Source organism: Kogia breviceps, chromosome X (genome assembly GCF_026419965.1).
Source record: "Kogia breviceps isolate mKogBre1 chromosome X, mKogBre1 haplotype 1, whole genome shotgun sequence".
Classification (NCBI taxonomy): domain Eukaryota; kingdom Metazoa; phylum Chordata; class Mammalia; order Artiodactyla; family Physeteridae; genus Kogia; species Kogia breviceps.
This window is the reverse complement of record NC_081330.1, coordinates 1,088,138-1,114,567: the sequence shown is the minus strand read 5'-3', so window position 1 is coordinate 1,114,567 and position 26,430 is coordinate 1,088,138. Positions and strand designations below refer to the sequence as shown.

The 26,430-nt window shown below is 65.3% G+C and overlaps 1 protein-coding gene across 4 annotated transcripts; it reads right to left on the bottom strand.

The window, feature by feature from the left end:
- Nucleotides 1–967: 967 nt before the first annotated feature.
- On the bottom strand, nt 968–26,430 carry FLNA (filamin A). Of its 4 annotated transcripts, XM_059049704.2 has the most exons (49): nt 26,293–26,407; nt 24,984–25,056; nt 22,762–23,249; nt 19,488–19,736; nt 19,290–19,387; nt 19,023–19,170; nt 18,515–18,633; nt 18,344–18,421; nt 18,089–18,251; nt 17,785–17,985; nt 17,123–17,260; nt 16,910–17,033; nt 16,656–16,792; nt 16,362–16,555; nt 16,113–16,226; nt 15,878–16,021; nt 15,029–15,152; nt 14,782–14,942; nt 14,605–14,695; nt 14,348–14,517; nt 13,951–14,068; nt 13,590–13,852; nt 12,764–13,361; nt 12,500–12,673; nt 12,255–12,417; nt 12,017–12,177; nt 11,754–11,924; nt 11,229–11,352; nt 10,983–11,139; nt 10,110–10,299; nt 9,931–9,954; nt 7,386–7,633; nt 7,207–7,302; nt 6,931–7,033; nt 6,702–6,842; nt 6,465–6,593; nt 6,096–6,269; nt 5,838–5,999; nt 5,541–5,744; nt 5,312–5,464; nt 5,073–5,195; nt 4,688–4,954; nt 4,424–4,561; nt 4,110–4,225; nt 3,449–3,581; nt 2,499–2,675; nt 2,116–2,334; nt 1,828–2,031; nt 968–1,451 (listed from the first exon to the last, which is right to left on the bottom strand). In XM_059049704.2, the coding sequence occupies exons 3-49, from the start codon at nt 23,132–23,134 to the stop codon at nt 1,264–1,266; spliced, it is 7,944 nt and encodes a 2,647-aa protein (XP_058905687.1). In that variant the 5' UTR covers nt 23,135–23,249; nt 24,984–25,056; nt 26,293–26,407; the 3' UTR covers nt 968–1,263. The 4 variants fall into 4 exon arrangements, with proteins under 4 accessions (XP_058905687.1, XP_066879165.1, XP_058905686.1 ...); XM_067023064.1 differs by lacking the exon at nt 9,931–9,954 and having other exon boundaries at nt 26,293–26,411; XM_059049703.2 differs by lacking the exon at nt 24,984–25,056 and having other exon boundaries at nt 26,293–26,411.

Here is a 26,430-nt window from a genome sequence, read left to right as displayed (position 1 = left end):
CCCTTCCTGAGCTCGTGCTTTTTTTTACCGGGCTGTGGCTGGGAAGCAACTGTGATCTGAATCTGGGCTCATGGTGGCCCAGAAAGTGCTTCCAGAAGGGGGGCATGGCCAGCATGTTTTCAGCTGCCCAGTTGGGAGAGGAGGCCTGAAAGCTTGAGCCTTGGCTGGCTTTAAGGCCCTTCCCTACATCCGGGGGGTGAGGCTGGCTGCGGCCCAGGGGAGGAGCAGGGTGGCTGTGCGGCCGCAGGAGGGACAGCAGAGTTGTGTGCGGAGGGCGCTAAAGCACGGAGGACTCGGGGTGGGGCACTGGGCACAGAGGTGAGGGAGGCTCTGAACAGGGCTGCAGAGGAACGGTGACTGCGCGCTGGGACTGCCCTCGCGCACCATGGCAAGAGGGAGCTGTGGCAGGGCCCACCCAGGGAGGTAGGGCAGGAGAGGCGCAGACACCCAAGGCTGGAGGGGGGTGGGGCAGACTCTTTGGCCAGTGCCTTGAATGTGTCCCCCTGCTGCCACCTGCCCGCTGAGGGGCCTGGAGACCCACAGCCTGCCTCCCTGGGGTGGGGGGCCTGGTGACAGTTCCTCCTTGGGGGATGGCGGCACGTTTAAGCTGTCTGCGGCATGGCCAGGGCTTGCTGTGATTTCAGGTCCTGCTTATCTGGTCCTACCACCCAGCACTTTACCTCCTGTAGCCTGGCCATGGCCTGGCCTTCCCCCGGGACAGCATCTGTTGCTGGTGGGATCTGGGATAAGCACACTAGCGTCAGGCCCTGTCCTGGGGGCATGACATACCCCTTGCCCCACACTGGTCTGAAGTCAGGGAGGCCGAGAGGCCAGTGCAGACGGGACCCCCTGGGTGCCAGGGCAGTGGGCGGCGGGGCTGGAGATCCAGCAGCCTGTGGTCTGGGCCCATGCTTCCATCCAGCCTGTGCACCGTGTCAGCAGCCTTGCCAGAAAGCTCGAGCCACCCTCAGGAGAATGGAAGCAGAACTTTATTCCTCTGGCTGGAGAAGAGAAGTAGCGGGTGGCTGTGCACACGCCCCCACCCCTCCCCCTCCCAGGAGCAAAGAAGACAGGCGGGCCCCTCTGCTGGCCCCTCTCCTCTGCCCAAGGGGAGGCGGGTGAGCGCGGCACAGGGCAGGGTTGGCTGCGGCGACAGGGCGGCCAGGGCTGGCCAGGGCTGGGGCGGGTGCTGCTCGAGTGGCAGAGCGCGGGCGCAGGGGCACTTCTCATCCTGGGAGCTGCTGGCTGGCACAGACCCAGAACTCAGGGCACCAGGACGCGGTAGGGGCTGCCTGGGATGTGCTCGTCGCCCCATTTGACCACCAGCGTGTATTCCCCCTTGTCCTTGAGCAGGTAGGAGACGCTGTAGAGCCTGCTGCCCACGTGCTTCACCAGGATCTCCTCGCAGGGTGTCCGGGGCCCGTGTACCCCCACCAGCAGCATGTTGTTGCCTGGGGGTGGGGGAAGAGGCCTCAGTGCCCGGCCCCAAGTCCCTCCCCTCAGCTGTGACTGCGCTGACTCCCTTTTCTCCTGTGTTGCATCCTCCCCTTCCCACCTCGTCGCCTGTTTTGGGGTGACAGCCCTTCCTAAAGAGCTGCCAGCAACCCCCCACCCCCACCCAGGTAAGACCAGCAAAGGAAACTCCAGCTCCCCCAGGGCACTTTCCTGAAGGGTAGAGGAGACGACAGGGAGGCCCAGGCTGGAAGTGGCCCACTCCCAAAGGCATTCCCAGCCCCCTCATTCCCCTTCCCATGTCCCCAGGCATTGGCTCTCTGCTCTCATTCCTAGCCTCATCTTCTGGAACTGGGCTAGGGCCTGGACGCCCACCTGCTTTGCTGCAGTCCACCGTGAAGCTGCTCTTCTGGCCCATGTAGGCCTTGCTCAGCCCCACGCCCTTGGCCAGCACCTTGCTGGCGTCGGTGGGACCTGGGCCTGGGGCCCCATGCTGGGGGGCACTGGCAGCTTTGGTCAGGGAATCCACAAACACTGATGATGTCTCATGGAGGCTGTGGTTGCTGACCAGACGGTGACCTGCAGGGCAGAGCAGGAGGGGCTAAGAGGTGGCCAGAGTGTCACACGCTGGGTTGGGTAGCCGCAGTCTGGTACAAGGCTCACCTGTAACTCTGGCCTTGAAGGGGCTGCCCCCAATGTGGTAGGGGCCGCCGTACTTGATGGAGATGAGGTAGCTGCCAGGTGCCATGGGGGTATAGGTGACGCGGTAGCCCTCAGGGCACTCCTGGCAATCCATCTTCACCTTGGAGGGCCCGTCGATTGTGACCGATAGGGCACCAGCGCCCGCATTGCTTGTGTTCACGATAAACTCAGCTGGGCTCCCTGGGGGCACGGGAGCTTAGGCAGAGCTGGCCTGGCCCGTTTCCCAACCCCAGCCCCACAGTGTAGCCTTGTCACCTCCGCACGCCTCCTGTTGTCACTGAGAGCTCAGAGGAGGGAGCCGAGCAGTCGTGTTCACACACTGGAAGCTGCACCCACTGACCTACCTGTGACGCCGCCTTCCAGGCCAGCTCCGTAAGCGGACACCAGGCCTGGGTCCCCTCCATGCCCAGGCTCCCCAACTCGGATCTTGAAGGGGCTTCCAGGGATGTGGGTGCCATTGAACTTGACGTCAATCAGGTAGATGCCATTCTCCCGTGGGATGAAGCGCACGGCGTACTTATCTGAGGAGCAGAGAGGCGTGCCGTGGGCCTGGGGTCTCTCCTCCCAAACGGAGCAACTGGTGTCGGCGAGGGGCTTCCCTTGCCCGCCAGCGTTGAGTCCAGCAGGTCTAGGGGGCCCACTCAGCTCTTTCCGGAGACCGTGCTGGCCACCCACACCCCACTGCACAGACCTCCTGAAGCCTGAGGGGTGAAGCTTTAGATGCCCAAGCTACTGATAGGACTCATTCGGACTGGAATCTTTTGTAGGCAAAACGCCCGCCTCGATGCCTCCTTCTCCAAAGGTTACCATGACTGCCTTATCCCCCACGTGTTCCCTGGGGCCCAGAGACAGGCAGGAACTTGCTTGAGGTCACGCAGCTGGGAAGGGGCAGGACGAGGCTGTGAACTAGTGAAACGGGACTGAGCAGCTCCTCCCACCCCCGGGGCTGTCCCCAAGTTCCAGGCCTTGGCCAAAGGCCTGGGCAGCCCCCATCACTGGACTTTGGGTCTCTCCCTCAAGAGACTGCACTATACGGCCTGCAGAAGGCGTTTTCCTTCCTAGCAGCATGGCTGCTGAGCCAGGTCCCTAAGGGCTTGGGTCACAAGTTGGGGAAGCACCGCCTGGCTGAAGGAGCCCAGGCCTCTGGACCCTGTCTCGGCTGTTTCCGGAGTCTGTGCCTTCCCTTTGTATTCTCAGCCTGCTTCCAGCCAGTGGGCCAGGCCCGGGGGAGGCCCACTGCTCCCAGCGGGGCCAGGGCAGACGGCTGGGTGGCCGGGAAGGGACAGGGCCTCACCTTGGTCGATCTCTGTGACATAGCACTCCTCCAGGGCTCCTGAGGGGCTGTGCACCTTGGCATCGATTGCCCCCTTGGCCCCGTTCAGGCTGACTGCAAAAGAGGCTGGCTGGTTGACCTTTAGCCCTGACTCCTGGAAGCACAGCAGACGCGGTTAGGGGCTGGGGTGGGGCAAGGGAAGGCAGGGCTCCAGAAGCAGAAGGCCCACGGGGTTGCACTTACCCATCTGGCGTCCAGCTTGGTTTAAAGAGGGAGAGCCATTGATTCTCGAGGGGCAGCAAGCTACAAGCACACACCCCCGCTCCCAGACCCACGCTCTACAATCACACACCGGGCGGCAGGAAGGGGGGTGGCCCCGCCCTGCGGGCAGCACTCAGCCCTGGCAGGCTGTCCCTCTTTAAACCTCAGCCCTGGTGCGCTCAAGGGGCACAGGCTTCTGTTCAAAGCCTTTAGAGCTGAGACACGAGAAAAACTCCACGCGACGGTCAGGGGTACTTCCTCCGACCCCAAGCGTGGGCTGCACCCGGCCAGAGCAGAAGCCCGGCGCCCCGAGCTGGGCTGGGCGGGTCACTCGACACAGGGCCAAGGCCTGCTCTGTGCGGCGGCTCTGGTCTGGCCGGGCCCAGGAGCCCCAGGCGGGCGGTTTCTCTCGGTGCCTCACCTGAAGACTAGAAACAGTAAGGCGGCGGGCGTCACCAGACGGAGAAGCCACAGGCACCACAAAAGGGCTATCGGGGATGTGCTCCTCATTGAACTTGACTGAGACCTCGTAGTCACCTGAGCAGGGAGAGAGAACAGAGGGTGTGCCGGGAGGTCCCCACCTGTCAGCGTTCCAGCCTGCCGCCTCCCCCAAACAGCCTGAGTGGCCCTGGGACCTCAAGGTGGAGGGTGGGAGCTGGGCAGGGCTGTCCACGTAGACCCAGACCAGCAGCCAAAGCCGGGTGCTGCCTCCCAGCCGCGGCCACGTCTCAGTACCTGGCTCCTGGACCACATAGGCCACGCCACAGGAGCCATCCTTGCGGTCCTCGAAGGAGATCTCGGCCTTGCTGGGGCCCTCAACAGCAATGGCCAGGCCCCCGGCGCCAGCTTCCCTGGTCCAAATGCTGAATTCAGCTGCGGGAAGGTACAGTGTGTCCTCACGGAGGGCTGCTCCCCTGGCATCGGCCCCCGCCAAGCACGGCTGCTAGCCCCTCCTCCCCCGCCCAGGAGCAGTAAGAGCCCCGCAGGAAGCGGGCCTACCTGGCACTCCGGCTTCAGCCCTCTCCAGGCCAGGGCCCCCGGCACGGACCTTGTGGGCTCCCCCTTCCCCCAGGGGCCCTACAGTGAACTGGAAAGGGCTTCCAGGCACGTGCTGGCCCTTGTACTTGACGCTGACGGTGTGCATGCCCATCTCAGCGGGCACGAAGCGGATGCAGTAGGTATGGTTCTCCCCTTCCACGATCTCGGCCTCATGGCTCTTGCCTGATGGGCTAGTCACCTGGGCTGTCATGTCCTGGATGCTAATTTCTGTAGGTGGGGAACAGCCTGGTGAGCAGGGGACCGAGGGCCCACCCCTCTGTTTGGGAACACCTCGGGCTGGCACCTAGGACTCCCTGGGACCCTCCCTGGCTCCTGTAGCTCCTACCAGGGATCTTCAGGCTGAGGTCACAATGACTGCCAACGTTAGCCACCGAAGGGGCCCGTCGCCTGCGTGTGATGCTCTCTTTCACCCGGCCCTCGCCTGTCACCTTCACGGAGAAGGGGCTGCCTGCAGAAAGAAAGCACAAGCCACATCCCATACAAGTTATGTCCTGCAGGTGGACCCTGGGGTGTGGCAAGGAGGGTTGCCCAGCCGTGGGGAAGGTGCGTGGGTGCCTCACTCACCAGGCACGTGTTGGTCAGCGAACTTGATGTTGATGATATAGTTTCCAGGCTCCGTGGGGCAGTAGGTGACCCTGCATGTGCCATCCTCCAGGTCCTCTGTGTTGATGTCCACCTTGCTGGGACCCTCGATGGACAGGCTGAGCCCACCATAGCCTGCGGGAGGGACACCCCTGAGCCAGGGGGCCAAGTACAGTGGTCTCACCCCAGCTTCCAGGCCACCACCGCCTACCTGCATCACGGGTGTCGATGATAAACTCTGCAGGCTCAAAGGTGTGGCCTTCGTGGAGGCCCTGGCCTGAGACCCGCACGCGGCTGGCATCCCCAATCTCTGACTGGCTGATCACCACTGGAATCGGGCTGCTCGCCACATGCTGGCCATTCTTCTTCACGTGCACCAGGTGCTCCCCGGTCTCCTTGGGCACGAATGAGATCCCTGGACACGGGGAGGGGCTGTCAGCCGGGGAAAGGCGTGCCCCCACCCCCAGCCTCCCCCCTTTCCAGAAGGCCCTGCTCCCCATCCTCTTACCCACGTGGCCATTGCGCAGCCGCTTCAGCAGACAGGGCTCCTCCCGGCCCGAGGGTGGCACCACCGTGGCCGTCAGCAGGCCGAGGTCCGTCTCCGAGATGTTGATGGGGATGTCAGCGGCAGAGCCCACCTTCAGGTGGGACATGCGCATCGAGTCGTCACCTGGCGGGGGACGGTCACTGTGTGTCCAGGCACAGAGGGAGACTGCACCCACCCTGCCACCTGCCTCCTTTCGTCACTGTTCTGGGTATCACCTACCTGTGACCCTGGCAGTGAAGGGGCTGCCCGGGATGTGCTGCTCGTTGTACTTGACCAGGATGCTGTAGTCACCAGGCAGCACGGGCAGGTAGGAGACGCTGCACGTCCCGTCCTGGTTGTCAGTGCAGCTGATTTCTGCTTTGGATGGGCCCTCGATGGCCAGGGACAAGCCCCCTGGAGAGAGTTGCGGGTGAGGGTGGGAACTGTGCCCAGGGGCACTGCGCCAATGAGGAGAAGCCCCAATGGGCAAGCAGAGGCCGGGGGTGGGGCAGGGAGCTTCATCCGGGGAGTGTCTCCAGTGTCCAGCTCCCCACCGGATGACAGTAGCCCGTGACACACAGGCAGGTGAAGATGAGAGCTGCCGCTCACCCTCTCCCGCATCCTTGGTGTTGACGGTGAAGACAGCAGGCTTGTTCACCACGCCGTGGGTGAGGCCAGGCCCGTAGGCTGTGACGTGGCCGCAGTTCACATAATCCACGTAGAACTGTAGGGGGCTTCCTGAGGCAGGAAGAGGGGCCACGTGGAATGGGGGCCTCATGTTGCCCCCAAGCCCTTCCCCCAGCCCCACGCCCCTGTAAGGTGGTGGTGGCACGCCGAGGGGCGCACCTGGGATGTGCATGTTGTCGTAGCGGATGTCCATCTCGTGCAGGCCGGCCTCACTGGGTGCGTAGCGCACGGTCACGGTGCCGTCCTTGTTGTCGGTGATGGCCGGCTGCGCCACCTTGCCCGAGGGCATCCGCACCTCCCCTGCGGGGTGGCAGGGCCCGGGTCAGGGCAGCCCGTTGGCATACTCTGGCCTCTGTGGCCCCCTAGCTCCTCCCCGCCCCCCGCTCACCAGTGATCTCGCCCTTCTTGATGGTGAAGGGGATGACAAGGTCAAAGGGCCTCAGGCTGGTCACATCCAGCCCGTTGACACCCACCAAGGGCCTTTCTGGGGCCTGCAGGGGAGACAGAGAGGGCCTGAGTGAGGAGCTGCAGGAGGGAAGGGGGTCCCGCGTGGGAGGATCTGGGGTCCCTCCTAACAGGCGGCAGAACAGGGCCTCATGGGACACCCAGCTGGCCGGTCCCCAAGTGTGCCCCTAGGGCTGGGAGGAGGTGGGCCGGGCCATACCCAGGTCTGCTGGCCACCCTGGGCATAGGTGTACTGTGGGGCCAGCTGCTGAGGCCGTAGTGGGGGCTGTGCTGTGGGCTGGTCTCCGGCCAGAGCCTGCAGAGCAACACACAAGAGCTGGAGACTCTGTCATCACAGATGAGCCCCGCCCGGACGCCTCATCCCTGACCCCTCCTGACCGTCACTTGGAAGGGGCTGTTGGGCACGTGTTCGCCGCCAAAGCGCACGCAGATGACGTATTTGCCCGGCTGGGGGGCCGTATAGAAGATGTCAAAGGTGCCGTCCTCGTTCTCTACCACGTCCACGTCCACCTCGGAGCCGTCGGGTGTGCACACGGTGCAGGTCACCTTGCCTTTGCCCGCCGCCTTGGTGTCCACGGTGATCACCGTCTCCTCCCCAATCTGGATGGTGGGGCCGATGCCAGCTCCTGGTAGGGCAGGGTGGGTCCCCAAAGGGGGGGGCCAGTGCATGAGCTCGGCTCTCGGGCCACTTCTGTCCACCTGCCGCCCGCCCAGGCCTCTTACTGCCACCACCAAGCACAGCCAGGCCTCCCGCCCCCACCCCCCCAAGCTGGGATGGTGAGTGATTTCTCAGAAGGCAGGAAAGGTTCCCCCGAGCCACCTCAATCCTGGGAGTCCTGTCTCGGGGGAGTCCCCCACATGGGAAAGGCCCAACGAGTGGCACCCAGGAGGAGTCTGAGAGGAAGGGTGGGCCGGGAAGCCCACGAGGCCACCGCCGCCATCAGGGCACAAGCATTTGCTGCCCCCGCCCCTGCCCCCGCCCACTTGGCTTCAGCCTGTGCCGTGGACCGCGCTGACCGGCGCCAGCGCTCTGGCTTGGGCCCACGGCTGCCTTCGCCCCTGCGGCCTGGCCCCGGCCCCCAGTGCCGTGTGCAGACGCGGTGAGGCGGAGTCCTGCTGCAGCGTGGGGAACGTGACACTCGCCCCCCGCCCCCCGGGCCTGAAGGTGAAATTGGAGTTTCCTGACAACTGAGAACGCTCGCTCAACCAGAGGCTTGCAGAGAGGGGCGGCCGGGCGTGGCCCGGCGCAGGCAGGGAGCCGGGAGCAGGGAAGCAGGTAGGCAGCAGGGCACCCAGGCAGCACAGCACAGCAGGAGTGGCAGCGCCCGGGGAAAGGGGGGCAGGGGGCCCAAAGCCAGAGCCACGGCTGCGAGGTGGCGGGAGCAGAGCAGCTGAGCAGCCTCCAGGGCCCCAGAGTGCCCGAGGAGAGGGGTGGGACAGTGACGTTATGATCTGGGCTCAGCCGTGGAGGCTCGGGGGGCTGTGGGCTGTGAGGCCTGGCAGCGAGTGCTTTCTGGAGCCCGGCCCCTGCCAGGGAAGCAGCTGAGTGCAAGGGGGTCCCCCAGCCAGCCTGCCACCGAACTCTCCTGTCCGCCGAGGGCTCCCACTTTGCTGGGCTCCATGCTGGCCTTCCGCGGCTCTCCTGAGCTCTACACCTGGCCCCCTCTGCTGCCCGCCCTGCCCTGGGAGGCCTCACCTCGCACACAGCCACACCTGGTCTCCCTGGCTCGGAACCTGGACCCGCCACCTAGCTAGTAGCTCGGGCCCCAACCTCACCGTCAGCCCCGACTCCCTGCTTTCCCTGCCCAGTGCCCAGCCCCTCAGCTGCTCCACCCTCAAAGTACCCCCCCAGTTTGGCTCCCCCTCAAGCCCCATCACCAGCAGCCTAGCCCAGGCCACCCCTCCGACTGGTCCAGAGGTGACTTCGGTTCCCCAGCTGGGCGCCCTGTCTCCATTCTGCACGCGGTGGCCAGGTAAACGGAGACCATTCCCCCAGCCCAGCCCTGCCCCTGCCCCCCACCAAGGCCCTACCCCCTGCCCTAGGCACGCAGGGCTGGTGTCTCAGACCCCGAGGCCTGCTGTCCAAAGTCGTCGAGCCCCTGCCGTGGAGCCCCAGCCACCCTCTAACTTTCTCCCTGGCTGCCCCGGCCAAGGTCCAGGCCGACAGCCTTCAGAGGCTCCCGTGTAGTCGTTGCCTCTTCTTGGTGTCCCTGGCTGGGGCTGGCTCTCCCCTCCCATGCCCGAGCAGGAGAACCTCCGTGCCTGGTTGGGGACCATCTGAATAACGTCACTGCTTGGGGAATAGGGGGAGGGAGGGAGGGGGGAGGGGGGGGCCACCGAGTGCACTTTGGGGCTCTGAGGCCGGGCCGGGCCCCGCCATGCTGGCCGCCCAAGCAGTCGACGCTGGCGCTACGGCACTACCAGCCAGCCCCACCCACTCATGCAGCCTGCACCTCCCCCGGCCTGGGACGCAGAGGCCCCCGGGAGGTGGGGATGGGGGTCTGTGGATCCGGCCGGGGCTGGGGACTCCCGCTGCTTGGGGGAGACCCCACGCGAGAGCCCTGGACGCGGAAAGAGGAAGTGAAAAGAAAGGGCCTGCTGCCCGCCCCCGGGACTTCCCCGGGAAGCCGAGATCCCCAGACCCCAGAGCCCCCAGGGGGGTGCCTCTCAGGATGCACCTCACCCCAAAGCTCTCAGCTGCAACCCGACTTCTCAGATGGGGAAACGGAGGCCCAGAGAGGGGGAGGGCCGGAGCACTCATGCTCAGCTCCGGAGGCCGCCCTGGGCCCTACCCCTCCAGTTCCCCGCTCTGTCCCTGCCAAGAGCTGCAGCTGGAACTGTCCTGGGAATGAGCACGGAAGAGGAAAGGAAGCTGCCCTCTGGGCAGAAGGGGCGTCAGGAGTGGCCCCAGCAAGCAGCTTACCTAGCCCGTGACCTCCGATTGACACTGAGGTGAGAGGGCAGAGAGCAAGGACAAAGGTCAGGTGAGTCACTCAAGGGGGCGGCCCCCACTCCCACACGCCGCCCCAAGCAGCGAGCCCTTGCACACAGGCACACCCAAGCCCCGTGCTGAGCGCCGTGGCCGCTGGCGGGCTGGCTCACCTGTGACGGTGCACTTGCTGGCATCCCCAGTGGGCACAGCCCGAACGCGGTACGGGGAGAAGGGGATCTCATCACCACCATACTTGATGAGGATGGTGTAGCGGCCCGTCACGTCTGGCACGTAGGCCACCGTGTACGTGCCGTCGTGGTTGTCTTGGATGTGTGTCTTCTTGGGCTTGCCCTCAGGGTCCTGTGTGGCAGAGCAGAGGGGAGGCGGTTGGCCCAAGCCCAGCCAGGCCCGGGGTTCCCTCAGGCCCTCTCAAAGGACCAAGCGTCAAGCACCACTGCTGCAGGGACAGTCTCCGAGCCGCTCAACCACCATGGCCCAAGACGGCTGCCTGCATCCACCACCGTCCTTTACTTCCCCACGGGCAAGGTCCAGAAGGGAAGCGCCAAAATGCCCAGTGCTCCCCCCCGCCACCCTGCGTGACAAGAGGCAGGGCCAGGGACTTGGCGCCCATCCTGCTTTGCCCCCTCGAGGACCTCTCGGCTCCCATCCTCTGCCCCAGGGCCTGCCCTGGCACTAGGATGAGCTCCCGCGAAGATCTCAGAGTCCTAGCCTATACCTGGCCCCAGAGAACATCACAGGCAGAAAAGCTGAGGCTCTAAGGGCTTTGGGGACATCAGAAGTGAGCAAGTGTGTGCGTGGGGAAGCCTGTGTCTGTCACCACCATCCTAGAGGTGGGGCGGGGGGCCTGCCCTGGCTGGCACGGCTCCTAAGGGAGACCAGAGAGCTGGACTGGCCCATCTGCCCCAGGCCGCGGACCCCATGCCGCACCCCGCTCTAGCCAGGGCCCCTCCCCTCCCTCGCCTTCCCTGTGCCCGGAGCTGCAAAACAGCAGGACCAGACGGCCACCTGTGCGGCCAGCTCACCGTGATCTGGACCGCCAGCAGGCCCTCCCCCGCGTCCTTCGCGTCAATGGTGAACTCCACAGGCAGGCTGGCAGGCACGCCAGTGGTGTTGAGCCCGGGGCCGCTGGCCTTTACCTTGCTGGCATCATGCGTAGGCAGCACCTTGACCTTGAAGGGGCTGTTAGGCCAGGATGCTGTGAGCGGTCAGGAAGGCTCTTGGTGCCCAGCCCAGGCCCCTCCCCACAGGCAGAGGGCCCAGCCTCTTACCTTCGGGGCACCTCTTCTTCCCCATACAGCACCGAGATGCTGTAGGGCCCCTCCCGGCTGGGCACGTAGTTCACGGTCTGGGTGCCATCGGCATTGTCCACCACATCCACTGGCTCCACCAGTCCTGGCCCCGGTCCCACAGATAGCGCCTCAGCCGGCGCCCCGGGCCCCTAGTCCCACCGCACTAGGAAGCCGAGTCTGGGCCACGCACCCAGCCCTAACCCCAGGGGGGCTCGACTTGCCCTCACCTGCCCGTCCCCAGAACAGCCCCGAGTCCCTGTGGCGTCTCAGACCCTTGCCCGCTCTACCTCCCTCCCGCCTGCCACATCTGCTCAGTGGCCAGGTCCTGTCTGTTCTACCTCCTTTTGGTCCCCTGACCCAGGGCACTGGCTCTGGGGTCACCTGAGGCTCCTCCGTCAACTGCCTGCCCCCCGCCCTGCCCCCCCCCGCCGTGTCCTGGGTCCCCTCCCTCAGAGGACACACTCTCCTGACCTGACCCCCACTCCCAGGCACAGGAACACTCACCTTTGGGCCCCTGCACTTTGACCTGCAGCGGGGCCACGCCGGCCTTGCTCGTGTCCACCTGGAAGGACTGAGGGAGGTTGGCACGGACCATGCCTGGGCTCAGGCCAGGCCCAGAGCACTTGACCTTGGACGCGTCTGTCACGTCATGCACAGGGACCTTGAAAGGACTGCCTGGAGGCGGACAGACGGATGGCGGCTGTGTGAGACAGAGTGGAGGGCGGACAGGAGGTCCCAGCCCGGCCCCCGCTGGCCTGCCTCCTCACCTGGCACTTGATGGCCGCCGTAGGTGACGTTAAGGCTGTAGGTGCCGGCCTCGTAGGGGACGTACTCGACCGAGCAGCTGCCGTCCTTGTTGTCCATGCAGGACATCTTGGCCTCGGAGGGGCCCTCTACAGCCAGGCCCAGGCCCCCTGTGCCAGCTCCCCTGGTCCAAACAGACAGCCCGTTATCCCCTGGGTTCCAAGGCCCACTGCAGCCCCTGCCTCTGGGGCTCTCGCTCACCTGGTCTCCACGGTGAACTTGTTGGGCTTGTTGGTGGTGCCGCTTTGGATGCCCGGCCCATGGACGCGCACTCGGGACGGGTCACAGCCCTCAGTCACGGGCACCTGGAAGGGGCTGCTGGGCACAGGGCTGCCGTCGTAGGTCACATCCACAGAGTGGAGTCCTGCAGGAGGGCAGCCTAGGTCAGGAGCCCAGGTCGCCCTGCCCCCACCCCCGGCCCAAGCCTCCAGCGCCCCAGCACGCACCCTCCTCGTAAGGCGTGTACTCCACTTTGTACGTGCCGTCGCCACAGTCCTGCACGTAGGTCTCGGTCAGGTTGCCCGAGGGGTTGGCCACACGAGCCTTGACGTGCGGCCCTCCGGTCTGCGTCAGAGCCCGGGCGTCCACACTGAACTCGGTGGTGGCTTCTCGGAAGACACCTGCAGTGGGGCAGGGAGAGCAAGGATGGGGGCTCCAGGGGCCGCCGCGGCCTCCCCTGCTCCCATGCCTCGTGGTGGGAGGCCTCTCACCTTGGCCCTCGATCCCGGGCCCATAGCACTGGACGCCTGAGGTGTCCACTGCGGGCTCCACCTGCAGCTTGCTGGGGAAGTTGGGCACGGGCTGGCCGCCATACTTGATGGTGACAGTGTAGGCCCCGGGGCACAGGGGGATGTAGGTGATAGTGTGCGTGCCGTCGCCGTGGTCCTGGATGTGCACCTCGGCGGGCAGCCCCGCCTCGGAGCGGATCTCTATGGTCAGCTCTGCGCTGCCTGCGCTCGAGCAGTCCACGTGGAACTGACCTGCCTCACCGGCGGTGGCCCGCTCCAGCCCGGGGCCTGAGCACTTGACCTTGGATGGGTCAAAGCAGGGAACCACGTGGGCCTTGAACGGGGAGCCGGGGATGTGGGTGTCAGCGAAGAGGATGTTGATGTTGTAGTCCCCGGGCTCCGTAGGCACATAGGACACGGAGCACGTGCCGTCGCCGTTGTCCAGGCACTCAAGCTGGGCCTCACAGGGGCCCTCGACTGTCAGGCCCAGGCCGCCTGTGCCGGCACCCTTGGTGTCGATGGTGAAGCGGGCAGGGGAGCCTGCACTGCCCCCCTGCAGCCCCGGCCCAAAGGCTTTCACCTGAGGGAGGAGGGGCAGCTCAGGAGCCAAAGCCACGCCACCTCCCTGACCCTTGACCCTCGACCCTCAGGCCCCCAGCCTGACTCTGCCTCCTCTCGTTCTGGCTCCCCTCCCCCGCCAGACGGGCACAGGCAGGCCTAAGCAGGGCCACGGCTCAAAAGGACAAAAAGGAGAAGGGGTGAGGGCGAGTCCGGAGAAGAGAGGGGGTGGCGCCTACACCCCAGTTACCTTGCTAGGCTTGGTGGGGGGCACAGCTTCGACAGAAAAGGGGCTGCCAGGCACAGGCACGCTGTCGTAGGTCACCTCGACCTCGTAGGGCCCCTCCTCACGGGGCACAAAACGCACCACGCTGTTGTCAGCCCCTAGGCCTGGCTCCACCTTGCAGGGCACTGCTGTCCCCGAGGGGCCCACAATCTTGGACACCACTTTGCCTTGGCCACCGGCACCCTTCGACTTGACTGTGAACTCCTGGTCTTTGCCAACATCCACCTCTGTGGACACGATGAAAGGAAGGAGAGAACTGTGACACGGGCCCAGGCAGCCCTGGGGCGTGCTCAGCGGCTGGCTGTGACAGGCCCTAACTACTTACTCTCTCCCAGGCCGGACACCTTGATCTTGCTGAGGTCCAGGCTTGGAGACACTGCCACCGAGAAGGGGCTCTTGGGGATAGGATCCCCTCCGTAAGTGACACTGACACCCACTGGGCCCTGGGAAGGGTACAGAAGGGCAGGGTCGTGGGTCATGGCCCTGGTCCCCCTGGCCTGTGGCTTCCCAACTTGGGCATATGGGGAAGGGGCTTCAGAGACAATGGCTTCTCTCCGCCCCTGCACCCCCTGGACTTCCATGCCCGCTCTCTCCCGGGTGGGAAACGAGAGTGGGCAGGAAGGCCCCTGGAGTCGCCCACCCAGCCCACCATGTGACGGGGCCCACGGGCTCAGGAGGTGTATGGACAGGCGTGGCCACAGGGGGTCAAGGTAGCTAGCTACCTGCTGCACAGGAGTGTACTTGACGGTATAGGTATTGTCATGGTGGTCAACAAGGTCCACATCACGCACGGCGTCCCCCTTGGCCAGCCCCGAGAACTGGACATCCAGCTTGCCTTTGCCGGCGGCTTTGGCATTGACCGTGAAGTGGGTGGGTTTGCCAAGCTCGACACCTGAGGAGACACAGCTACCCTGTAGGGGCACCTTGCCCCACACCCCCTCGGGGCTCCCCAACCTCCCCATGGGGTACTCGTCCTCACCGGTACGACTGAGGCCAGGGCCCTCGGCCTTCACCTTGCTGGCGTCGTGGGAGGGGTCCACCTTGACCCGGATGGGGCTGGTGGGTGTGGCCTGCAGGGGGCGGGAGGAGAAGGGCTGAGAGGAGAGCAGCATCCCAACACCCAGCAGCGTTAGGGGCCGGGAGCAGCAGCGCCCACCTGGTCAGCAAAGAGGACCATGATGGTGTAGCTGCCAGCCCCGCGGGGTGTGTACTTGACCGTGAAGGTGTCGTTGTCATTGCGGATGATGTCGAAGTCAATGTCGGCCTCGGCGGGGCCCACCACGCCAGGCGCACACTTGATGCCGATGCTGACGTCACCTGCGGGGGAGGAGGGACTGGAGACTGGGACCCCACGGGGACGCCTCGCCCGCTCACCCGCCCGCGCTCTTGAGGCAGGGCCTTACCCTGGCCGGCCTCCGTGCAGTCCACAGTGAAGTAGGTGGGCTCGTGAGCCTTGAGTCCCGTCTTGGCCACTCCTGGGCCGTACACCTTGACCTTGTTTGGGTGGCTGCCGGCTCCCACATTCACCTGCAGGGCATGGGGGCAAGGGCAGGGGCATGACCAGTCTGGAGGAGGGGCAAAATGGCGTGACCACCCTGGGGAGTTGCCTGGTGGCTCCTTGGACAGTGACGTGTAAAGCAACCATGTGATGCTGCAATGCCGCCACCCCTCGCTATCTGTCCAACCAGAGCAATAAGATCGCTCGTCTGCACTAACACCTGTACTGGAACGTTCACGGCAGCGTGGCTCACGACAGCCAAAAGGTGAAAGAAACCGCACATGCCCATCGACAGATGACTGGACGCCTAACACGTGGTCTATCCATACGATGGAGCATCGTTCAGTCTCAAAAAGGCAGGAAGCACTGACTCGTGCTATGCTGCCAGTGAACTAACGCGAACACGATGCTGAGTGAAAGCAGCTGGACACAAAAAGCCACAGGGCCTAGAGGTCCGTCCCCAGTAAATGTCTAGAGAAGGTAGACCACACAGCCACAAAGCGGGTGAGTGGCCGCTTAGGGCCGGGGGCCGTTGAGGGGTAGAGGAGTTTCTCCGGCGGATGGTGAAAATGTCCTCATCCTCGATTGCGGTGATGGCCGCACAGCTCTGAACTTACAACCACCGAGTTGTTTAACTGAAAGGGGTAGGCTGAACGGTATGTGAGTTTCATCGAAGAGGGCCGTACCAAAGCAAAGCAGGAGCCCAGGGAGGTGGGCTAAAGGCCTGTCTGAGGCCTGCAGAGGGCAGGCTCACCCGGAAGGGGCTGCTGGGGATGCTGACGCCTCCCCAGGACACCATGGCCGTGTGCTTCACCGGCTTCCGGGGCACGTAGGAACAGCTGTAAGTGCCGTTGCCGTTGTCCTTGACCACTGCCTCCACGGGGCAGCCCTCATTGTCCTGGAAAGCGGGCGGGAGCGGGTGGCCTCCTGGTCAGTGCCCGGGTCTGGGCACCTGCCCACCCTGCCCCCACCACAGACGGGCACCCCACCTGGACTTGGACCCTGAGAGGAGCCTTCCCGCCGTGCTTGGCATCCACCGTGAACTCTGCCGGCTTGTTGACGGCCACACCCGTCTTCTCCAATCCAGGCCCACGTGCCTTCACCTAATGGGAGGGCACCCAGATCTCAGGGGACCAAGTGCCGGCCTCCAAAGACAGGGTGGCAGGAGCACGCTGTCGGCGATGCCAGCCCAGGGCCCCAAAGCCCAGAGACCCAGCCCTGCGGCCTGCGCCCTATACCCTGTCTGGATGGAAATCCTGGGGCGCCTCGCGGATGTCGGCCATGAAGGGGCTGAGGCGGATGTCTTCGCTGTTGCACAGCACGTGCACGGCATACTCGCCAGCCTCCTGGGGCCAGTAGCGCACATCACAGGAGCCATCGCCCTTGTCATCGCATTCGATCTTGGCCTGCGACGGGCCCTCCACCGAGAAGCCTGACAACAGCCGCCAGCTCCGTCAGTGCCCTGGAGCCTCGGGAGGGTGGCCCTCAGCAGCCTCCGCCCCCAGGTGCCCACATCGCAGCCTCCAACTTACCCAGGGTGCCCACGTCGTCCCCAATGGCCTCCACCACAAAGTCTGCGGACTTGCCAACGACGCCGCCCTCCAGCCCGGGGCCCCAGGCCCGCACCTTCTGATTGCCACACTCGGTGCCCACCTTCACCTCGAAGGGACTGCAAAGAGAGAGCCACCCAGGGGAGTGCCAAGGGGCCCCATCTTGGAGGGGGGCTAGCCCGGACCCAGCGGAGGGAGGAGCGCGCCACCTCTGAGCGCTCGGCCCGGGGCCTCACCTGCGCCCGATGTTCTGGCCGCCCCACGTGATGGTGACGGTGTATGTGCCGGGGACCATGGGGTAATACTCGAAGCCATAGACACCATCCCCCAGGTCCTTCTGTTTCACGCGCTCCTCGCCCTCTGCCGGAGGTAAGGGAGGGCCTCAGGCCTGCCCAGCAGTGGTCGGGGACCGGCCCCGCCCACCCCAGCCCAGCCGCAGGCCAACTCACTGGGACCCTTCACGGTGACCTTGAGCTCCCCACTGCCCGCGCCCTTCGTGTACACCTTGAAGTCGGCAGTCTCCTTCACTCGCACACCCTTGGGTTGGAGGCCCCGGCCGACGGCGCGGCAGGCACCTGGGTTACAAGCTGTGAGCAGGAGGCTGGCTGAGCTGCTGGGAGCTGCCGCTCTGGGCGACCCCTCCCTCGCCCCCACAGGGCTGGGCCATCGGGCCACACGGGCCCGGTGAGGGATACGTGAGAAAGAACTGGAAGGGACCGCGACCCGCGGACCTGTGTGGCCCAGGCCAGGACACGGCAGGCCTCCTCCCACCTGCTCCAGCCACGCCAGCCCCCAGCCCCCAGCCCCCCGCCCCCCTAGGAAGACAGATCCAAGTACCGTTGACCCTGTGGGCAGAGCAGAGAGCAGCAGGTTTCTAGACAGCTGGAGCGAGCTCTTCCGAAGGTGAAAGCGTGGAGACAGAGAGACGGAGAGGGCGAGAGCAGGAGGAAGAGGAGGGTCCCAGCCGGGCAGAAAGAGCGCGCCCGCGCGGGGCAAGTACAGAAGCCCGGGGAGCCGGGGCGGGGGCTGGAACGGGACCTGCCCGGCTGCCCCGCTCCGAAACCGCAGGGCTGGAGCCGTGCCCGGCGGGGTGCGGCTGAGACTGGCCTACCTTGGCCAACAGTGACCGTGTAGGGGCTGCGAGGGATGGGCACACCAGCGAAGGTGACATGCACTGTGTGGCCGCCCTCCACGGTGGGCTGGTAGCTGCAGCGATACGTGCTGTCGCCCCGGGCCTCCAGCTGAGGCTCCACGGTACCCTTCCGTCCCGCGGGGTCCTGGATCACCACTTCCACCTCGCCTGTCCCCGCTCCTGCCGGGAGACGTAGGCTCGCTCAGATCCCGGAGCCTCCAGGCCGCGCCCCCGCCCCCGCAGCTCTTCCCCCAGACCGCCGGCCTTGGCACCCTCCCCTCACCCGCCGTGAAGATCTCAAAGTAGGTGGTCTTGTTGGCGATGTTGCCGCTGGGCTCCAGGCCAGGGCCCTGGGCCGTCACTTTGCTGGCATCTCCCTGGGACTTGTCCACGTACACCTCGAAGGGGCTCTTGGCGATGTGCTGGCCGGCAAAGAGCACGGTGACCTGTTCCCAGGAGGGGCACACCGTTGAGGGCAGGGTTGGGGCACCCTCGCCACTGCCCTCGCCGCCGGCCTCCCCTTGGGCTGAGGACTCACCTTGTGAGTCCCCGTCACCTCGGGGACATACCAGACAGAGAAGGTACGGTTCTTGTCGTTATTGGCGGTCACCTTTGCCTAGGGTGGGAAGCAGTCCGTGAGCCGTCGCTCAGAGCGGCCCCTCCAGGCGGGGTCCCGGCAGCGCCCTGCCCTGCCTCCCGGCCGCCGTACCTCCTCCTGGTGCCCGGCTGGGTCCTCCACGTACACCAGCACCTCTCCCTGCCCGGCGCTTCTGGTCTCCACGGTGAACTCTGCTCGCTTCTTCACCATGTTGCCTGTGGGCTCGATGCCTGCCCGGGGACGAGGGTGGGGGGAGCCAGAGGCTGGCTGTGAGGGCCGGCACGCAACCCGCCACAGCCCCGTCAGGCCGTTCAGAACGGGGTGAGTCAGTTCGGTGTACACCCCAGCACGCAGAAGCCCGCCTTCAGCCCCAGCTGCGCTCCCGCCGTGGGACAGGCCTGGGCCTGTTTACTAGAACGCTGGCTTGAGTTTGCCTCAGGCTGGCGTGGCAGGGGGAACACAGAGCCAGTGGCCAGTTTTGACCAGCCCTGACCCACTCCTGTCTGACTCACAGGGGAGCATTTGATTACCCGGCAGCCACGTGGCTGAAGACTCCCCGGGAGCTCACGTTCAGGGAGGAGGTCACCTTGCAGAAGGACCCCCCGCCTGGCTCTCTCACCTGGCCCATAGGCTCGGGCTTTCTTTGGGTTCAGTTTGGGCCGCAGGGGAGCCCCTGGCTTCAGCTTGGCCTTGGGGAACTGGGACAGGTAGGTCATAACGGAGTGCTCATCCACATTGGGGTCCACGATCTCCTCAGGGGTGATCACCTGTCACGCACAGGAAAAGGAGCCAGTTGGCCTCCACGCCTCAGGGTCCTGGGACGCGCCACCTCTCCGCACGGGGGCCTCGGCCCCCAGCTGGCCCTGGCTGGCCCGGCGCAGCGCACCTGAGGGATGCCCAGCCAGTCGTCGGCCTGCTGCATGGCTTCCCTGGCGTTGTTCACGGGCTTGCTGGCGTCCCAGGAGTCCCAGTCGGGGCACAGGCCTGCGGGGCAAGGAGGGCCGTGAGTCGGGGGCCGCGAGCCCTGGCTGCGGGCCACCCCTCCAGCCCCTGCAGGCAGCCCCGGGCCCCCGATGCCCCTCACCCGGGGCACAGCTGTCGACAAGGGCGCCCAGGGCCCTGCCGCTCTGCCAGTCGCGGCTGAAGTTGGTGATAGGCAGCTGCGGCAGCTTGTTCTGGATCCAGCCCAGGAGCCTCTGCTTGGGTGTCTGTTTCTTGGCCTCCTCGTCCTCCTCCTCATCCCACATGGGCATGGAGATGGAGTAGTGCAGGATCAGGGTCCAGATGAGGCCCAAGATCAGCTTGAGGTTCCCATCCACGATGGCCTTACTGTCTGTAAGGGGAACAAGTGGCAGCGCTGGGCGGGCAGGGCCGACCCGGGAGTCCCCGTGCACGCACGCACGCACGCGCACGTGGGTTTGGGAGCGGCACACATTCAGGGTGTCAGGCCCCAGGGAGGAGGCAGAGGCCCCCGTGGGGCAGGGTGGGCTGTGAAGGAGGTTCGGAGGCAAAACACCTGTACACACATGGTGACAATACAGCACCATGAGGGGGCATTGCTGGAAGCCCTGGGGCCGTGGGGACCCAGAGGAAGGACAGGAGACAGCCCTAGGCGACAGGCAGGGCCAGGGGAGGTGGCTGTGGAGAGTGAGTGGCATGAGTGCTTTGCAGGGGCCGCCCCCCCCCCAGAGACCACCAGGAAAGGAGTAGGAGGAGCAGCCGGGCCCCAGGCCCTTGATGCCATGCCAGGGCCCCCGACCAGGCACTGAGAAAGAGGAAGGCGGGCGGGCGGAGAGGTTGGGAAATACGGCTGCTGCCCTGGGGTCGCGGGGGCGGGTGGATGGCTTCAGGCCGGGGAAGCAGAGGCGTTGGGCAAGGACCCTTTGGGTGGAGGGTGTAAGCCCCGCCCCCCCCACTGCCTTAGTGCTCCCCCTCCCCCAACAGAGCCAGGCTGGGAGCTGGGCAGCAGCCCTGGCACAGGGGGAGGGGCTGGGAGCCCCAAGGAACCAGTGGTTGGGCTGCATGGCCCTGACTCACTGGGGCCCGGCAGGGATGGCCTGCCAGCCAGGATGACGGGCAGGACACATTCCAGGGGCCCCCTCACCCAGCCTGAAGGGGGAGGGCGGAGCCAGTGGGCCTGGGTTGGGCGCTCAGGGCCCAGCTTGGGAGCTTGGGTGGCAGAGGTCATGGGTGGGGTCCCCAAGTCCTGCTGCCTCAGCAGAGCCTGCTCAGCTGCTGCCCGCCCTCCTCACCACCTAACGGGCCACTGGGCTGCAGGCTGGTGGCCGCCAAGCTCACCACAGGGGAAGTGGTTAGGGCGGGCACCCTGCACCCCACCCCCGTGGCAATCCCTCTGGGCTCTGAGCCCCACCCAAGGCCCTTCTTGGTCTCAGCCTCCTCAAGCGATGGTCGGTGGGGGGGGGGGCAGGGGGGCACTGAGAACTCAGGAGGGCAGCTCATCTTGAATCCCTGCTGGCATCTTCCACCTACCCTGCCCCAACAATCAGTAGAAAATACTTGTCTAGTGAGTCAACTTGGGGGTGGGGAGAAGGGGATGGATGCCACCAAAAGGGCCATCAATGGCAGGCAGCCTCGGAATGCAGCGGGCAGCACCTTGCGGACCAGCTCAATGCCACTCAAAGCAGAGCGGCCTTCCTGCTCCTAGACTGGGGTTGGTCCCGGTCCCTCACCACTGCCTTGCACTGTCCCCAAATGGCAGGTAAAAAGGTGAAGTGGGGGCTTCAGGCTAGGGCTGACTGGAAGGTTCAGAGAAGCTGGAGCAGCCGGGCCTTCCCGCCAGGCTCCCACCCACAGAATCCCGAGTCTAGCACAAGCCCTCAGCAGGCCCGAGGTCCACTATGACCCACGAGGGGAAACACAAGGCCAAGCTCATCGGCCATCCTCGGGCTGGGCTCTTCCCACCCCCGGTCCATAGGAGGCCGGCGTAGGCCCTCCCATCCACCTCACAAAAGAGGGCGGGAAGGACCGGGCTCAGAGTTGGGAGACTGACTGGTTGGATGGCCCCGCCCCATCCCACCCCTTTCCCCAGCCCCCGGGGCCAGCCTGCCCCCTCCCTCCCCTAATCACTGCTGCTTTCCAACATTTTTTTGCCTTATATGGCAAAGCTCTGGGAACTAGGCCTGCTCCAGCCAGCTCACAAGAGGAGAAGGAGGGAGGGGGGAGGAGGAGACCCCCCCCAGACAATTGGGGTGTGGCCCGCCTCCCCACATCCGGTTGCCCCCCCACCCAAGGCTCAGAGATGACTCAGCTTGGCTACACTGAGGCTGGGACTGGGGGGTGGGCCTCGGCCTCGACTAGCATTCCAGAGAAAGAGGTGGGGCCCTTGAGACCTGCCCTGAGTGGTTGGGGGCACCTGAGTCTCGGTCCCTCCTTTTCTCAGGCTCAGCATGGACCGGGCCAGGGCTGTAGGGACAACTGGAAGGCCTCTTTTGATTCTGAAGAAAAGAAAGCTCGTGCCCCTTCTCTCCCTGTCGCATCTCCCCGACCCCCCAAGTCACAGTTCTGGTGCCTGTCCCCGTGTGGCTCTCATCTCCGAAGTGCCTGGGACGATGCAGTAGGCCCGATCAATGCCAGCCTCACCAGCCCGGTGACACAAACACTGGGCTGGCAGCGAGCCCAGCACATGCTGGAGTACCTCCCAAACAACTCCTGCATATTCTAGATGCAGGAAAGCAAGTCCTACATGGAGGCAAGAGTTTGGCACAAGCTCGACAGTAACCAGGTATCTAAGTGACTACAAGCCAGCTCCCTTCACTGGCCAGCGCCCAAACCCATCTCAGGTGCTGTTTTGCTAGCTATGGCCCTCTCTGGCCCCCTAGTTCCCGAAAGGAGATCTAAACTTGGGGTATGAGCCATCTTCACTGGGGGGCACTAGACAATGGGACCCACAAGCTCCAACCCCCTGTTTAAGGAACCACAAGGGGTGCCTGAAGCCCAGAGGGCCCTCTCCAAACTGCTGTAGCCCCGGCCTTCCCCTCGTTAGAGATGGGGCACTAGGCGCACGGCCAGAGCTTGGCCAGTGCCCGCCCCCACCCCCAGGCCCTCTCCCACCGCGGGCGCAGCGGCGGGGGCGCGGCCTGTGGAGGATGTGAGCTCAGCCTGGGCGTGGGCCAGCCGGGGACGGGCGGGCGGGGGCGCGTAGCGGTCCGCACGCACCGCCAGCCTGCGAGCCTTTGTTCTCGAGGCCCACACGGAGCTGGGCGGCCCCGGGGACTCCCGGGGAGGCGCCACAGCTTAGGGGGGGTGTCTGCGAGGGGTCGGCCCGGGGAAGATGGGAGGACGCGCGGAGCCCCCCCCTCCCTCGCCTCCCAGCGCCACCGGGCGGCCCGCGCCCTCACCGATGGACACGAGCTTGATGCTCTCGCGCTCCAGGAACTCGAGCGCCACCGACACATTCTCGAGCTGCATCTGGCGGAAGGTGGGCCTCTGGTTGTGCTTGCGGTGCATCTTCTTCTGGCTGAGCACCTCGAGCAGCGCGATAAGCCGCAGCCCGTCGCTCAGGTCCGTCTGCAGGTTGGCGATGCGCTTGCTCACGCACTTGAGGTGCTCGTTGCACCAACGCGTGAATGTGTTCTGTTGGATCTTCTTCCACGGCGCATCCTCCGCCAGGTCCTTCTCGGTGGCCGGCATCTCGGCGTCTCGCGTGTCGGCGCCACTGCCCGGAGCCGCGCCCGCAGCGCTCTGGCCCGCGCGGGAGTGGGAGCTACTCATTTTGAGGCGCGAGGAGCCGAGGGGCGGTGCTGCAGCCCAAGCGAGGGGACGGCCCTTTAATTAAAGTCGCAGGCACCTCAGCGAGCGCGGGGCGATGCAGACAGCAGAGGTTGCGCTGCGGAGAGAGCGAGCCCTTTAAATGCGGGCGGGGGCGGGGCTGGGAGGCGGGGTCGCGTCGGGGCGTGGTCGTGGGTGGGGCTTCGGGCCGTGCCCGCCCCGCCCCACCCCACCCGTTGGAATGCCCCCCTGAGTCCCCCCACCCGGGCGATTTCGACCCGACCCACAGGCTCCGGGAAGGGTCGTTGGGCCCCGTAGCGGGCAAGGATGCGCTCAAGTCCTGCGACCTCCCTCCTGCGCTGCAGGAAACGCTGCAGCGAGGAAAGGCTGAGGAGCGTCTGGCGCTGGACCGCTTGGCTTCCAGCGGGCACACCATACAAGGGACTTTCCTTCCCCAAGGCCCCTGTGGGGGGTGGGGTGGCTCGCCCTCCCTGAGTCACGTGGACTCCGCTCGGTCCCCGCAGCCCCCCGCCGTCCCCTCTCCCCCGAGCTCCGGCGCTTGGGGTTCCCTGGACGCGCCCCAGCCGGCGGCCCCGGCGGCGGCAGCAGCAGCAGCAGCAGCAGCGGGAAAGGGCCCGATCTGAAGGGCGAGCCCTTGGAGAGCGCGGGTCTGGGCCAGGCACTGCTGGCAGCGCTTTGCGCGCGTGCGCCACGCCAGGGAAGCCCGTAGCGCCCGAACCTTAGGCCGCCCCCCCAGATCCCCAGACCCCCTGCCCCAGTCAGCCTTCCCGCTCTGCAGGGCCTGGCCTGCGCACCTGCGCCCCGGCGGTCCCCACCGCCTCCCTCCCTCCCCGCTCCACCCGGGAGGAAATGGGGCACTGGGCCAGGAGGCCACCGGCACTCCAGGAGCCAGCAGCCTTGGAAGGGGCCCGGGCCTGCCGATGCGCACTGGCACAGGGCGCCGTGTGATGCGTGCAGAGACAGCGAGTGCCCGCCTCACCCACCAGCTGTCCACCTGGGGCGGGAGGGGCTTCCTCTCCTGTCGGAACGGCCCCTGAGCCCAGTGTGACCAGCGGCCAGGCAGCGGCGTGGCGCGGGGGTGGGGGCTTCCAGACTCAGAGGGACCTGCTCCGGGGTTCCAGTAAGACTTGGTGGGCTCTGAGCACCTGGGTCTCGGTGGGCTTCAGGGCCGTGGTAGTGCAGAGCGGGCCCCCGGGACAGGGGGGCCAGGGGACCGAAGGGGGCAAACCACGGAAGGCTGCCAAGGCCTGCTGGGGAGCCGGGATGGTGTCTCCAGGGCAATGGGGAGCTATTTGCTCAAAATTAATTTTCTGGTAGATAACTAGAGACCGTGGGAGGTCACTGTGGGGAGACACTGACTGGCAAAGGCACAGGGCCAAGAGGCCTGTTGGGACATTCACTGCCACCCTCTTCAGTGAAGAGAAGCCAGCCTACTCATGGCTTTGTCACCAGAGTGGACTCACTTCCTCCAGTCCTATGTACCTCCCCTCTCCAGGATGTTCCCTTCTTTACGTCTTTTTTCCAGAAAGGCATGTCTCTGTCCCTCCTGCTTGATTCTTAGATTCACCCGCAGACTAGCAGTAATTAAATTATCTGCTAAAGACCAGTGGGAGAGGAGGCCCTGGGTCAGCCAGCACGTCATGCCCAAATATGGTTGTAACTCTTGCACAGCCCTGGTGTCTGCACCACCCGCAGTGGGGCTGCAGTCTCCACCGGCATCTCCCCTGCCCTGCAGCATGCTTGCTTAGGGGCTGCCTGTCACCCCACTCGTTTCTCCTCACCAGTGGTGGTAGTATGGGGTCTAAATGATGTTTTTCAGCCTGAGGCTCACCTCCTGTGCACTGTCCACTCCTGACCACTTTCAGGCACACGTGCACAGAACTCCACCCGGCGGTGTCTGGGAGCTGGGATGGAGGCGGGAGAGAGCTGTAGAGGGGGACCCGTGTGGACCCCTCCCTAGCAGGCCCCATTCACGAGGAGGTGAGAGTTGTTCTTCTGATTCCCCTGCCCCACTGGAAAGCAAGTTCCCAAGGACAGAATTACACCAAGAATTGATTTTCACTCCATAACTGCCATCCAATTGGGTCATCTGTGTTCATTCCTTAATCTTCAGAGAGCAGGGAAACTGAGTCAGAGTAAGCGACCAGAAGCTGGCTCCAGCAGAAAGGGGGACAGAAGCCGGGTGCCCTGGCTTCCAGCCCTAGGCTTTCCCTATTTGGGGGCGATAAGTGATGGGGGTGTAGAGGGTTCTTGTCCCTAGGGGACATAGTATCACCACCAGGTGGCGCCCCATCCCAAAGCCCCCAGATCGGGCAGTCCTTGGAAGCCAAAATCCAGCTCTTTCATATTTTCCCTTATTTGGAGTAGATTCTAGGATGTTAGACACACCCCGCCTCCCACCCGACTCCTGCCCTCAGACCCCAGGCCAGGCCCTCCCACAGGGGTGCAGGAGGGGCTGCTCAGGCCAGTCCAGGTGCAGCAGGTGACAGCACTCAAGTCCTGAGTGAGTTCCCACTTCGACAGTGCTGCCTGGAGCACACGCAGGTGGGTCTGTCAGTGGACTTCACCTGCTTCTCCTGGACCAGGTGGCATGGGAATCTGGGGACCCTGCCGCTCACATCCTGGCTGGTGTGAACATCTAGCTCAGAGCCAACCTGGGACAGGGCGCAGCCTGAGAATCTGGCCTGGCCACCCTCCCACCCGGGTCCCTGTGGAGCACAGCAGCCCAGGAGCCAGCCCCCACGTACCCAAGGCAGTTGGTGCCCAGAGGACTGGTGTCACTGAGGTGCCCACTGTCGCCCTCCCAGGGGGCATACTGGCTGCGAAGTGTCCTTCCAGGTGGTCACTCGCGCTCAGCCCACACAATGTCCTACTTTCAGGGCCTTGCCTTCCTGGACAGTCATGCAGTGACCCGCTCACGGGCCCCCACGAGAGCCCATATCCTGCCAAACGCTCAGACACCCTCTCTCTCAGGGACCCCCGTGGCTTTCGGCTCCCACACTCCTGGGCACACACGTAGGTTCCCGGGGAAACCAGGGAAGGCGGCTGCGTTCACGCACCCGGCTGCACCTGGCCCTGGTCTCCCGTTCCGCGAGCAGCTCGGTGACCGTCCCACTCGGTGCCTGCCTCGGAGGCCTCACCTGCTGTCCCTGCGGGCGGCCGGCGACCGCGGGGTGGCGCCTGGCCGGTCCTAGAGCCCGCGCCGAGCGCCTCGGGGCTCCGCTGGCGTCCGCTGCGCGCCGCGCGCCTCCACGCGAATGGGCCGCCGCCGCCCGCCT

Bases quoted from the DNA above. Each gene is read 5' to 3' on its own strand.
- FLNA (XM_059049703.2), bottom strand. From the start codon at position 23,134: ATGAGTAGCTCCCACTCCCGCGCGGGCCAGAGCGCTGCGGGCGCGGCT. The intron at 18,422-18,514 runs GTACGGCGGCCG...TTCCCACCCTAG, and splicing joins CAGCCGGGCACCAGGAGGAG to GCAAAGGTGACCGCCAATAA. The intron at 6,843-6,930 runs GTGAGCGGGGGG...GCCACCCCGCAG, and splicing joins CAAGAAGGGCGAGATCACTG to GGGAGGTGCGGATGCCCTCG.